The sequence below is a fragment of the Falco punctatus genome (genome assembly GCF_963210335.1).
Source record: "Falco punctatus genome assembly, chromosome: 2".
Taxonomy (NCBI): domain Eukaryota; kingdom Metazoa; phylum Chordata; class Aves; order Falconiformes; family Falconidae; genus Falco; species Falco punctatus.
The window spans coordinates 91,275,069-91,287,184 of NC_137581.1; the positions used below are offsets into that span (position 1 = coordinate 91,275,069).

Here is a 12,116-nt window from a genome sequence, read left to right on the forward strand (position 1 = left end):
GCCCTTCTATGGGGATCCAGTAGACTGCCCCATCTTAGTGCCATTTCATAGAATCATAGAATCATTTAGATTGTAAAAGAACTTTAAGATCATTGAGTCCAACCATTAACCTGGCACTGGCAAGTCCACCACTAAACCATGTCCCTAAGTGCCACATCTACCATTTTTTAAATACTGCCAGGAATGGGGGCTCAACCACTTCCCTGGGCAGCCTGTTCCAATGCTTGACCACCCTTTCAGTGAAGAAATTTTTCGTAATATCCAATCTAAACCTCCCCTGGCACAGCTTGAGGCCATTTCCTTTTGTCCTGTTGGTTGTTACTTGGGAGAAGAGACCAACACCCACCTCACTACAACCTCCTTTCAGGTGGCTGCAGAGAGCAAGAAGGTCTCCCCTCAGCCTCCTTTTCTCCAGGCTAAACAGCCCCAGTTTCCTCAACTGCTCCTCAGGAGACTTGTGCTCCAGACCCTTCACCAGCTTCATTGCTCTTCTTTGGAATACAAGTAATTTTGGGGTAACATTACTTGCTTACCAAAGGGAAGAAGGAAAGAGATTTGTATATAATCTCTACTTGATTTTAGGTGTCTAGATTTTAAAAAAAGAATCTTCTGTACTGGCAGCCTCTTATGATGAAAATCCATAGCAATCACTTTGTGGACCTTGATATAAAAATAATGAAGAAGATGAGCTTACTTAAAATTTTTCTTTCTTTGACTTGCAAGAACCACATCCGTGGCACGATGAATGCTTGTGAAGGGAATGTGAGTATCAGAGTTTGTTATTAGGTAGGATTAGTGCTGTAGCAGCAATTGTTGCAGTTTTCCTGGAAATGTAGTTAAGTCAATCTGTAATGTAGGAAGGAAGATTTAAATGATCTAGGGGACGGTTTCAATTGGGGGAAACTTCAGTGGGTCACTTTTGCTGCCAGTGGCTGTTTCATCTGATTCTGCACCGTTCTGTAAAGTGGCTGAAGCATCACCATACTGCATCTGTGGCCTCTGCTATACAAGCAGCAGATATTTTCAGATAAGTGCAGATAAATTTTCTTATTCACTGAGATAAGTAATGCAAATCGGAATGTCAGTTTTGATTTATTATATTCCTAGAGGATAGTGTGCATGGGTGCTTTTCTTATGAGGCTGTCTATGCTGCAGAGAGATTTAATTTTCAGCAGGGAACGTATTATGCAGCTTATTTGATTGCAAATTTCTTTGAAGAGCTTTCAGCTTTATATTTCCCAGTTAGGTAATGTAGCTTTAGATGCTAATTGCATAATTGGCTTGATATGAGTCACACAGATTTAAGGTACAGTGTGCCTGGTCTGACTGCTTGTTAGCTTTAAGTGGCTTTGTACAACAGCTGCCCTACAACTGAATTTAACTCTTTAATTTATTGATTTCTCTTCCAAATAATTTTTGTCTGAGGAAGAAGGATTTTCTTGGTACTCAAGGAATGGTCGTCTTCATTCAAGAAGTTTTGATACTGGAATATGCATGTTTTGTGGATTGGTGTAAGTCCTAAGTGGTACACCAGTGTGCTAAAATAAAGTGATTTTTAAAACTCAAAAATGAGTGCATGGCACAGAGAACATCTTCTCTACCTGTTCCTTGTGGTTTTGTTTTCCTTTAGAGGATGGTGGGAGGGATCATCTTCCAGTCACAATCTGTTTTGCAAATAGCTTCATACCTAAGATTCCTTCTTTCATCCCTCCATTTCACAGGCCTAAAAGATGCTACAGGCTCTGAGAGTGATGGTGGTGACTCTTGCAGCACAAAATCGGAAGGAGCCAATGGAGGCACGACAATCCAACCCAAAAAGGTCAAGGGTGTTGGCTTTGGAGATATCTTCAAAGACAAACCTATAAAGCTACGACCAAGGTCAATAGAAGTTGAAAATGACTTTCTCCCGGTAGATAAGGTATGTGTCATTTCTTAATTCTGTCTTGGTGTTGATTTAAAGTTTTCATCCTAAAGTTCTAAATTTTGTCACTGGCCAAAACTTGAAGTTTTTATGGTCGTTATTTCTTAATCTTTCTGTGGACAAGATTTTGCTTTTTTTTCTTTTGCTACACACCACAAAGTGAATTCCAGTGAGGTTAGCTGCCTGTAAGAGCTGTTACTTTGCTTAAAGGTTTACTTCTACATTCGTACCTCCATCTGTGTAATTGGCCTTTTTTTTTCCTACGAAAATATTACTTTAGAGAGCAAGACTGGAGAGGCTTTTCAGGTTTTCAGTTATTCATATTACAGTAAAAAAAAAAATATTGCTAATTCTTATGTAAACTAAGGGAGATACTGTTTCTGTGCCATTCATTTACTTTAAGAAAAGGAAATGTTGGTAAATACCCATATACTTCAACTTAGTACTAGATTTGTTGATTTAAAGGATGCTTTCAAAAATCACCTAGCTTTGTTTAAAGGGATTAGTAAAAGAAAAAACACATTTTTTATGGGTTTGTTCTACGTGAAGTAAAAAGAAAATCCTGAGATTAACACTTGGGGGAAAAAAATTAAGTTCTGACAAATTGAAACAGACTATCTTTTTAGTTAGTCTTTGTTTGAAAGCCTCCCAAACTATCACTAATTAAGTTAGAAACAGAGAGAGACTAGAAAGCAAAATGAGATGTTTCTAATAAACTAGAAGAGGCAAACTTTTCTCTTTTTTTTTTTTTTTTTAAATAAAAAAAGGACCAATAAGATATATTCATTAGGGAAACAAATAAAAGAGTGCATTGTTTCCTAATGATGTAAGAACTAAAGAAAAATCTGTGAAATCCTTCTTTTAAGCAAACAGTTAGATTTGCACAGCATTACTGGTATGCTGGGAAGTGTTAGGAGGCTTCCACACCTGGAGTTCTGCTATGGGCATAGTTTTATAATGTGTTTTCTTTGTCTGGAAGGTGATTATAAGAAGCTCCTGGGCAGCTGCTTTTGTTCCCAGCTGTGGCAGCTTCGCGTCTTTTGAGATGTGCTTGTGCAGTTGTCCATAGAACCAGGCACTACAGTAATTACTTTTTTAGGTCTGCAAAGCTTTTAGTTTTTAACATAGATCATTTCAGTGACCTGATGTATAGCACAGCACCTGCCCCCACATCTGCCATCAGTTACTAGTGGTACAGGAGAAGAGGGGATCTGCAGAGGCATGGTGAAAACTTCTTACGTAAATTAGTTATGCTGAAGGAGATTTGGTTAATATTTTACAGGAGACTGCAATTTGCACGCTGTATGAGGAGGGTAGTGAAGAGCTGGGATAATCTAAGTAAAGGAAAGACCTTGATTGTATTACTTCTTGACCATTGCTGACTTCTTCAGAGACTGCATGGTACCCTGCTTGCCTTCTGTTTCTGGGTGGGCTTCTTAACTCAGGTGTGGGGCTTTGTGAACGTGCAGGGCTGGGAGCAGCTGAGCTGTATTCCAATGGCACCTCATCAAAAAAGCCTCCCTGGGATAGAAGACAGGGACAGGTCAGACCTGGTGGTGTTCAGTGAGTGCTAGTGAATTTACATTAATGAACCTTCCTCCTGCCAGATTCAGGGGGTGGAGTGTAAAGTAGTGAAGTTAGCTTTGCATGGAGCCATTGTGGTATCTTCCTGCAGCATGGTTCATTTGTGAACCTGGCAGTGTTTAAAGGTGTGATTGGGCTTTACAAAAGTATGCTGAAAAATAATTTTACCAGAACATGAACTTGGTTAATAAAAGGTGTCTTTTTTTTTCACACACCCCCACCCACCCCCCATTTTGGGAGGATGTTTGTTTTTATAATTTGATGGCTGCCTGTGATCTTGAACTTGCAAGTACAAGTCTTTCCTTACAATAGGAAGTACCTGATAGCAGGCAGACTTAATCTCGTGCATGGCTGTACTTAAAAAACCTTTTTTTTTAAATGAACTCAGGACATAAGAAGTCCTTTATCATCAGGAAATATGTATTTTAATAATGTAGTTCTACAAGAGGTGAGTTTTAAGTCGTTAATTTCCTGCATCTAGGTATGTAAAAGAAATATGTGGCAGAGAAAGAAAATCACCTAAGATAAGCATACTGTTATAATTTATATTATAGTAGTGTTTATAATTGGTGTGTAACATAAGTGTTCACTTGTAAGGTGATGCATATGTAGGCACTGACCAGATTTCAAGTGTTGCATAAAATTCAGTTCTCCTGAATCTAATATAAGCAGATGAGAATTTACTAATTATAAGGCCCTGTTAATTCCGTGTAAAGGATTTCTTGTGTCTGCAGTTTACTATAATTGTAGATACCTCTACAGTAGTGATTGTAAATGGGAATGGATTAAAATAAATTACTTATCCCTTGAACTATGGAGTCCTATGTTTTAAAGTGTTCGCAAAGTGGTTATGAAGTGGCCTTCATTTCGTGAAGGGAAGTCTTACTCCACTTTGTAATAATGAGAAGTTTTACCCTGGTTTTTCACAAAGAACAAGTATTTGTGCAGCATAAGCCAATAAGTTTGTTACTCAGCCAAAAATTGGATATGAAATTTTCAGAAAATTTCTAAAATTTTTCCATTCTACCCACAGACCTTCCTTCCTGTGTCTTCAGATTTCTTCTATAGTTGGCATGGGTAGTGGACAATAATGGCTTTGTTCTTGTAAACGCAATCCATCATTTGTGTTTCAAGTGTGTAAATAACTGAAAGCAGTATTTTTTTTATTGTCATTGCTTTTTTTCTGTCTAGGTTCAGGATGATTTACATTTGAGCAATGCCATTCACAGGTTTCAACACTGCGGTCATTGCCTACTCTTAACACCAAAACGTTACCCACTGACACAACGTTTGGTTTCAGCTGCAGAACACTGACTTCCCCAAATATTGTCTCCTGACTGCAAGAAATTCCTCCCTTGTCATTGCCATGTTCTTTGCCATTTAACGCTGGCTGAGAGCGAGAGAATCCTGCATTAAGTTTGCTGTTCCAAGCAGGGTCACATTTAGCTTAAGAGCTCTGCATACTGGTTCAAGTATGATGCAAAGTGCCAAATAGGTACAAATTTTTCTCTAGCAGTGTAGTTTTTAAAGGGAGCTTTCCCCTGGTATCTGCCTTGTTCATTTACAAGTGGCCTCATTTTTTTAATAACTTGTAATCTTTTGAAGAGGCAGAAACAGTGCTTTCCTCAATTCATTCTTTTTTCTCTCTTTTTTTCTTTTTTTTGTTTTTATTTTAATTCTTTCTGAAATTTGGAGACTGTAAAACTTGCTGTTGCTTCTTCTTGGCACAGTTGTTGATGAAACATTTTATGTATTACTGGAATGATACTGTTACCTTTTTGATTTAAATTATTTCCTAACAACTGCTGATTTTTTTAAAGCATCAATAAATTACTCTGAGGATTTTATAATGTGGAATTATTTATAACAAGATAATTCCTATGGAAAATCTCAGCCCCTTTTACAGAGGAATCAACAGGGTCTCATTTTGTTGGCGTTATCACTTGGTGTTCTAATGCGGTTTCAGTTTTATGAATAATAAGTTTAGATCATATTTCATGCAGAGGTGATACAAATTATTGAGGTGTTAAGAAGGTTTTTACACAAATATTGGCAGGAGTATGAGGGCAGAAAGGATTGCTGACTGTGGAGCAGAAGCAGATGCCATTAGGCTCTCCTGTAAATCACTAGGCAGTTTGATGTGCTCCAAGTGCTAGCCCAGTGGTAACAATGTAGGATATAGCGGCCCTTGTCTTTTAAAGTGATCAGTAAACTCTCTAACTAAAGGCAGATCTGAGGAATTGTGTGAAACCCCATTGGTTTTATTGGTGTGCAGAATTCATTGCTTTGCTGTTCTTTGTTATAAAAATCACAGAAGCAGATTATCCTAGGGAAATTAATGATGCGGTTGTGGGAGTTTAATTTGAGCAGTGCCATCAGTGCTGTGCTTTTTTTTTTTTTAAAAAAAAAAAAACCAAACACAAAAGAATCAAATACTTTGTAGTCGTTTTCTTTGCCTTTTTGCATTAATGAATGAACCACAGGCCGTGTATAGCTGGAATCAGATTCCTGAGGCTTGGCTCTGACAAATTCCCATTACTGATAGGTGTAAGTGAACTAATTTACAATGCTGCATGTGACTGAAGACATAGCTTGCTGACAGATGAATTTTTAGAGGAAATACAGCATGCATATAGGCATGTTGTGTCTCCTGAGAAAATTCCGTATAACACTGTTGAAGTAGCACAAACTTTATGGTCAAAGAGAAAAGCTCATTTCACATGTCCTCCATCTGTTTGTGCAGATTCAAGACATTTAAACAGGTGTTTATGCTTATTTCTTTATTCCTTTTTCATTCTGTAGTAGCTTATCTATAACTTCTGTTTCTAGGTTGGACTTCCTTCCAATATGATCTTGTATGTGCTTCCATTGCTCTAATAAGCTATGACATCTTCCTCTCCTGTGTCTAAAAATAAACCTCTAAAAGTATAGGAAAATATATTCAGCCAATATACTCCTTAGTCTGAGTTGACTGTATTGGGTTGATCTGTGAGTTGAGGCTTCAGCTGGAAATTCTAAAGACTGTAATAGGTGAATATAGAGTAAGAAGTCTTAAAAAGCCATTTTTGTCTTTCTGAAAACTGCCCTTAGTTCAGAATAGACTATTGAGAGTATTTTTTACATTTTCAATTTAAGGTACATTTGTAGTTTTCTTCAGGCAAGACTTATGTAGTTGGCTAGCAGTGGTGAATTTGAGCACAGCTAGATTTCATTAACAGCCTTTGATGAGGTCACATTAGTGTTTGCCAGAACTTAATGCAGATTATATACTCAACCATCAAACTAGGGGATATTGCAGCCACTGTAATGATTTAATATAAAGGGGGATGTTGTCATGGCTCTAGATCCAGCAACGTGTAAGATCTAGTTAAACTGGTGCTTAGGGATCCTTCTCACTGCAAAACACGGAATTTATACAGAATTTTTTATTTCTATGTATATTTAGTATGTTTGGGAGAGGAGAAATGGAGGAGAAGTAATGGAAGTAGACACAAGAGTTATAAGGGCTGGAAGCTCATGTCAATTATTAAGTCTACCTGTCCTTTGTAATAAGATAGAAATTTGTAAACTCTGAGTGCCTGCAAGGTCTGAATTTCTATTTTGAGCCAGTGAGCCGGGGTGAATATGTTACACTGACAGTCACATCTTTGCCACACCTGTTCTGTCAGGTCCTGCCTAGCTGCTTGTAGAAAACATTATTTGTCCTTAATTTTCAGTTGTCATTTAAAAAGAAGTCTTTGAGAGATGCAAGTTGTAGGTTCCTCCTGGCATTTCTAAACCGGCTAACGATGCATGGCCAGCACTGGCTGTGTGGGCTGTGCGCGTCAGCCTGTGCTTGCGTCTCTGTTGCATGGCTTGCTGCTACTTACTTTTCTCCTCCAGCGACTTTGGAGGTGCTTGCTCCCTTAACAGAAATGTTGAAGCCAGTGTTCAGAATACTGAGATAATGAAAAAATGGATGTGAGCAAAACCACCTGGTACTGAATACAAATGCTATTAAAAATGCCTGCTGAGGCAGAGAGCGTGCAATGTGAGTATCAAGTGTGTCTACACACACTTTGCACTTGAAGGCACAGGTTTCTGGCATTTATTTATTCAGACACAGCCATCGGTGATGGCAGCAGCAGTCGTGGCAAGCAGCAGCAGCGTCAAATTCTTTGTAGGAACAGGGGGAAGCGCTCAGCTGTTCAAGCAGCATTTGTGTTGTGCTTTGAAGTTGCTGTCAGCGTAGTCTGGTATCCCTTTCCTAACCATTTATTCTGGTGCCATCTTGTGAAGAAAGCTACAGGGGAAGAAAGACCCTGACGCCTTCTGCAGTTGTCATGAGAGCAAGGCTGCCTGCAGCAAAGGCTCACTACTTCACCGGTGTAACTTTCCATTCCTTAAGTTCAGGATCTATGTGTTTTTTTCATTATGCCAAAAAACAGCACACATCTGCAAACGGTGGCTGATGTTCATGAGGCAGTGTAGACATTAGAAATAAATTCTGTAGAAGGTTGTTACTCTTTCTGGAGTAACTAATTCACAGGAATAAGAATGAAGGGTAGGGGAAATATGACTGGCTCATGAAATGAGGGACAGTGGAAGAGCAGCATGCCCCTTTCGGGGAGTCTGACTCAAAGCAGGACTTGGTACCAAGGGAAGAGAACGGGAAATGAAAAATTAAGTTTAAAGGAGGAACAAATTCTATAATGTTGTCTGGCAATGAGTCTCTGCTGAGTCACTGAACTGTGCTATGTGAGTGAAGAGTGACTCCTGATAGCCTGTGTACTTCCTGCCCTCCCCTGCTGTTCCATTAGATACCTGCGCCTTCATGTTCTCTCAGTTTGGTTTGTAAAATGTCCAAGCTGCCTGAACAGGGTTGTCCAGGTATTGGTGGCATGGTTCAACTTTCACATCAGTCTGCACTAGCAGTTTTTGGCAGAGGAGGTTACTCACACAGTGGTTTGTGCTGCTTGTGACATTTTTTAGGCTTTTGGTTTTAATAAAGCCGCTATTGGACTCTAAAGAAATGCAAGCTAGTTGATGCCCATGCCACGAGACTTTACATGTATATTGTTGGTCCTTATTCAGAGAAGATTTGTCCATACAAAAAGAACACATCAAGCATATGCATGAAAACATTTTCAACGTGTTCCTGACTTGAGCTGCTTGAAGAACATCTAAAAATAGAAGCAGAGTAATGTAAGAAGTATTGATAACACCAGAAGATACTCATAAAAGCAGCGTGGAAAGTCTGATCTGTTCTCCTGGGGCACAGCACTGGGCTTCTGCCAGAACAGTCCTCCTGGAAGAGTGCTCTCTGGGAGGGAATACTGTTTTTTCAGTCATGGTTTTGATTAGGAAATCTTAGGATGCTGCAGTCTGGAAAACAGGATGTGTAGGTTTAAGCTAATGCAATTTTATTTCCTAATAGGGACACAATAAAAGTATATATGTTGTAAGTTGCTCTGGATCAGCTGATGATCGTTAGTTTGCTAATCACAGTAAATCTCTGTATTTCAGTTGGGTCTGTACCATTACCAAGCTTTATACCTTGAAAAGCTTTTTATAAGAAGAGTCATTAAAAACCCCCAAATACTGTGCTTTAGTAGTTCAAAATAAAGCTGATTTTCAGAGTTCCAGAGATACTTGATGGAGACATAAACTGAATTTCTAGGAGAGATTTGTCTCATGTTTCAACTTCAGTATGGAGAAAATGCTTCAGAAAGTAACAGTACTGATATGCAAGCTAGCTTTTTTTTCTCTCTGATGAGCTTCAAGAGAACTGGTTCACGAGCTAATACAATATGGTATGTCTAATAACAGCAGTAAAATCTACATAAGTAAAATCTAATTGATATAAATTGATAGAAAAAGATTTACATTAATGTAACCAAGGCTTTAGGTATAAACAGTTGTATAAGCTGTGTCTTAGTGTTTCTAAGTAAAATAACTTTTTTTGCTTGCCCCAGTTGGATTTTGTTAGATAATATAACTAATTTTTAATTGCTATGTCTGAGTTGTTCTTTTAACTTTGAAAAGATTATAAAAATTATAATGAAATGAGATCTGATATTCTTAGCACACATGAACTTTGAAAATTAAGAGAACAAATACAGTTATGCAAATCAATAAAATAACCCTCCTGACTTTGGAAGTTACATGAGTAACTTTAAAAATACTGCTGAATGGAAACCAAACTGAATATAACCTGTAAAGTAAAATTTATACACTCATCTTTTGCTGTCTATTAGCTTCATTGGTTTGTGAAATTTTTCTGAAATGGTTTCCTTTTTTAAATGTTCTCTACTCTAGAATTATTTTTACAAAGTCATGCCTGATTGTAGTATTTATACTTTTAAATACTCATAAAAATTATAAATGTGTTACAGATTATTCTTCTCTCTTAAAACAAATACCAGTAATTGTGTGTTTTCTGGAACTGAAATTAATGACATATTGTAATATAACCTGAAAATAATTTGGGATTGGAAAACAGAAATCCTCAGGAAGGAGGTTGCAGGTCAATAGGCCTTCAGACTTGCTCTGAATCACTCCTGAACCTGTTCTGCAGCATGGTGCAAGCCCAGGGAGTGTTGCTGCAAGAGATGTTGCCTTTTCTGTAAGCCATCATCTCTTGCTCATTTCCATTCTTTAAAATATCCTTGTATTTCTTCTGGAGATTTGTACTTGCAGTGGTGGTCTAACTCAGATTGGTTTTGTTTTGCTTTCAGTATAAGGCCAAAGGGGATCTCATAGATCATCTAATCCAAGCCTCTCAACTGGATTAAGACCAAATATATATAAATAATCTCCAGGGGATGGCTGGTTTTTAAAAAAGCATCTAGTAAAGAAAATTGTGTATCCTCCCTGTGTTCTCATATTTCACTGTTGTAGCAGAAAATATATTGCAATATCCTGGCTCTGTAAAATAACCCTTTTCTTATTCTTTTTTGTAGGAACCATGTTGAACAATTTATTGTCTTCCTCTTTAAAATCTACATACTGTCTAAGTTCATCATGTCCTTCCTTACACTGTTTCTTAAAACCAGAGAGGACCAAATTTTTTGCTTTATCTTTTTAATGTATGAGTTCAGAGGCTTTTCTCTTGTCCCATAATTGTTTTGGCACTCTCATGAGAATGCCTCTCTCAAGAATGGGCTGTGCTTCTATAGGGAATGTGTTGAGTGTGCCTAAGTATGTCCATAGTAGATGTGTTTGTGTGTAAATGCTTACTGAATAACATATAAGGTCAAATGGGAGTGAGTGTATATTATCTTGTGGCTTCGTTAAATATAAATCTTTAACTTCTTTCACATTATCTGAGAAGCCCACGGTCTGTTTCCCTCCCCTGCCCTTTTGCAATCGTTTTAAAGTTGAATGTTTGTGAGGAGGCAACATTAAAAATTTATAAGATTTTCATGGAACAGAGCATCATCTTAATGATATTTCAGTTTCTTGGTCATCTTTCTTTAAAAACAAAAGCTGAAACAAAGGCATAAATAACATGAAATTTCAGCTTATTTAAAAAAAAAAAAAACAACACAGGGGCCAATACACTCAGAATTTGTCATAAGCTTATTTTCTTGTAGAGTTGTTTACAAAACGTTCTGCCTGAGCTGTTCACAAAAAGTCTGTAGGTCCTCGCTCACATTGCCTTTCCTAGCTGTCGGTCTTAAGAAACTAGGCTGGCTTGGGAAAGGAGAGGAAACTTCTTGCTGTGAGTGAGCAGAGGTAGGAAAAGCTCCAGATTTCCTGTGAAACAAACAAGTGGAACCTTTGTTTCCCCGGGATGACCCAGAGTGTGAGTCAGTGTCAGGGCTGGGCTCCCGCTCTCGCTGAGCTCATGCAAGGAAGAGGCAGGACTCCAGGGCTGCTCTTGGACACTTGGAGCTGCTGAAAGGCAGCTTGGCTTCACAATGGGAGAGGAGGTATTTCTTTTACAATTAGTTGGGTGTTTTTTTCTGTGGCTATTTAAAACTGCATCATAATATATATTCTGCAGAGCACAGGATTCAACTGCAGGGTTCTTTGGTGGTTCTGCACACTTTGTAGATGCTGGGTAGGTAAAAAGAAAAGAAGGAAGAAAAGTGCTGGGGATCCTGAAGTCCATTTCTGCTATAGAGGACCATATTATAATAGGGGGTTACTTTTGTGTGAAAACATATTCTGTCCTGGCTCTGTTTAGCTAAAGTTTTTTTCCTTTCAGGCTGTTTTGGCCATTAAACTTGCACAGATGTTTTTTATTTCTATATGATTTGGTTTCAAGTTTCTTACTCTAAAGAATAATGTAACATTTCAGTTAACCAAGACTAGTTGGACAGTCTTTAGGATGTGCTCTTTCAAATGTTTGCTTAGTAAACAAAAATTCACCTCCACACACATCTTTTTTTCCTTCCTAAATGCACTAATAAAACTGCACTACTTTTTTTTTTTTTTTTTTTTAACTTATTCCTCTTCTGTGTGAGGTGACATTTGGAGTTTTTTGTACAAATGAGGAAAACTGATACAGATGATTTTTGGAGAAAATGATCTTGGGATAATAAAATCTAAATGGAAATTAGCCTTTCCTTCAAGAAAAAGCAAGGAAAACTGGAGTCAGCTGACGCTTGTAAAATTTTATAGAAAG

At 37.9% G+C, this 12,116-nt stretch overlaps 1 protein-coding gene across 6 annotated transcripts in view; it reads left to right on the forward strand.

The window, feature by feature from the left end:
- SH3KBP1 (SH3 domain containing kinase binding protein 1) overlaps positions 1–12,116 on the forward strand; it is a 232,590-nt gene that overhangs the window by 140,468 nt on the left and 80,006 nt on the right. For 5 of the 6 annotated variants that reach the window (XM_080377614.1, XM_080377613.1, XM_080377615.1 and 2 more), the window contains one exon: positions 1,722–1,918. In XM_080377614.1, coding sequence (XP_080233740.1) covers positions 1,722–1,918 — 197 coding nt within the window. Of the gene's footprint in view, positions 1–1,721; positions 1,919–11,291; positions 11,419–12,116 lie in introns of those variants that run through there. The other variant, XM_080377618.1, reaches the window with a different exon arrangement.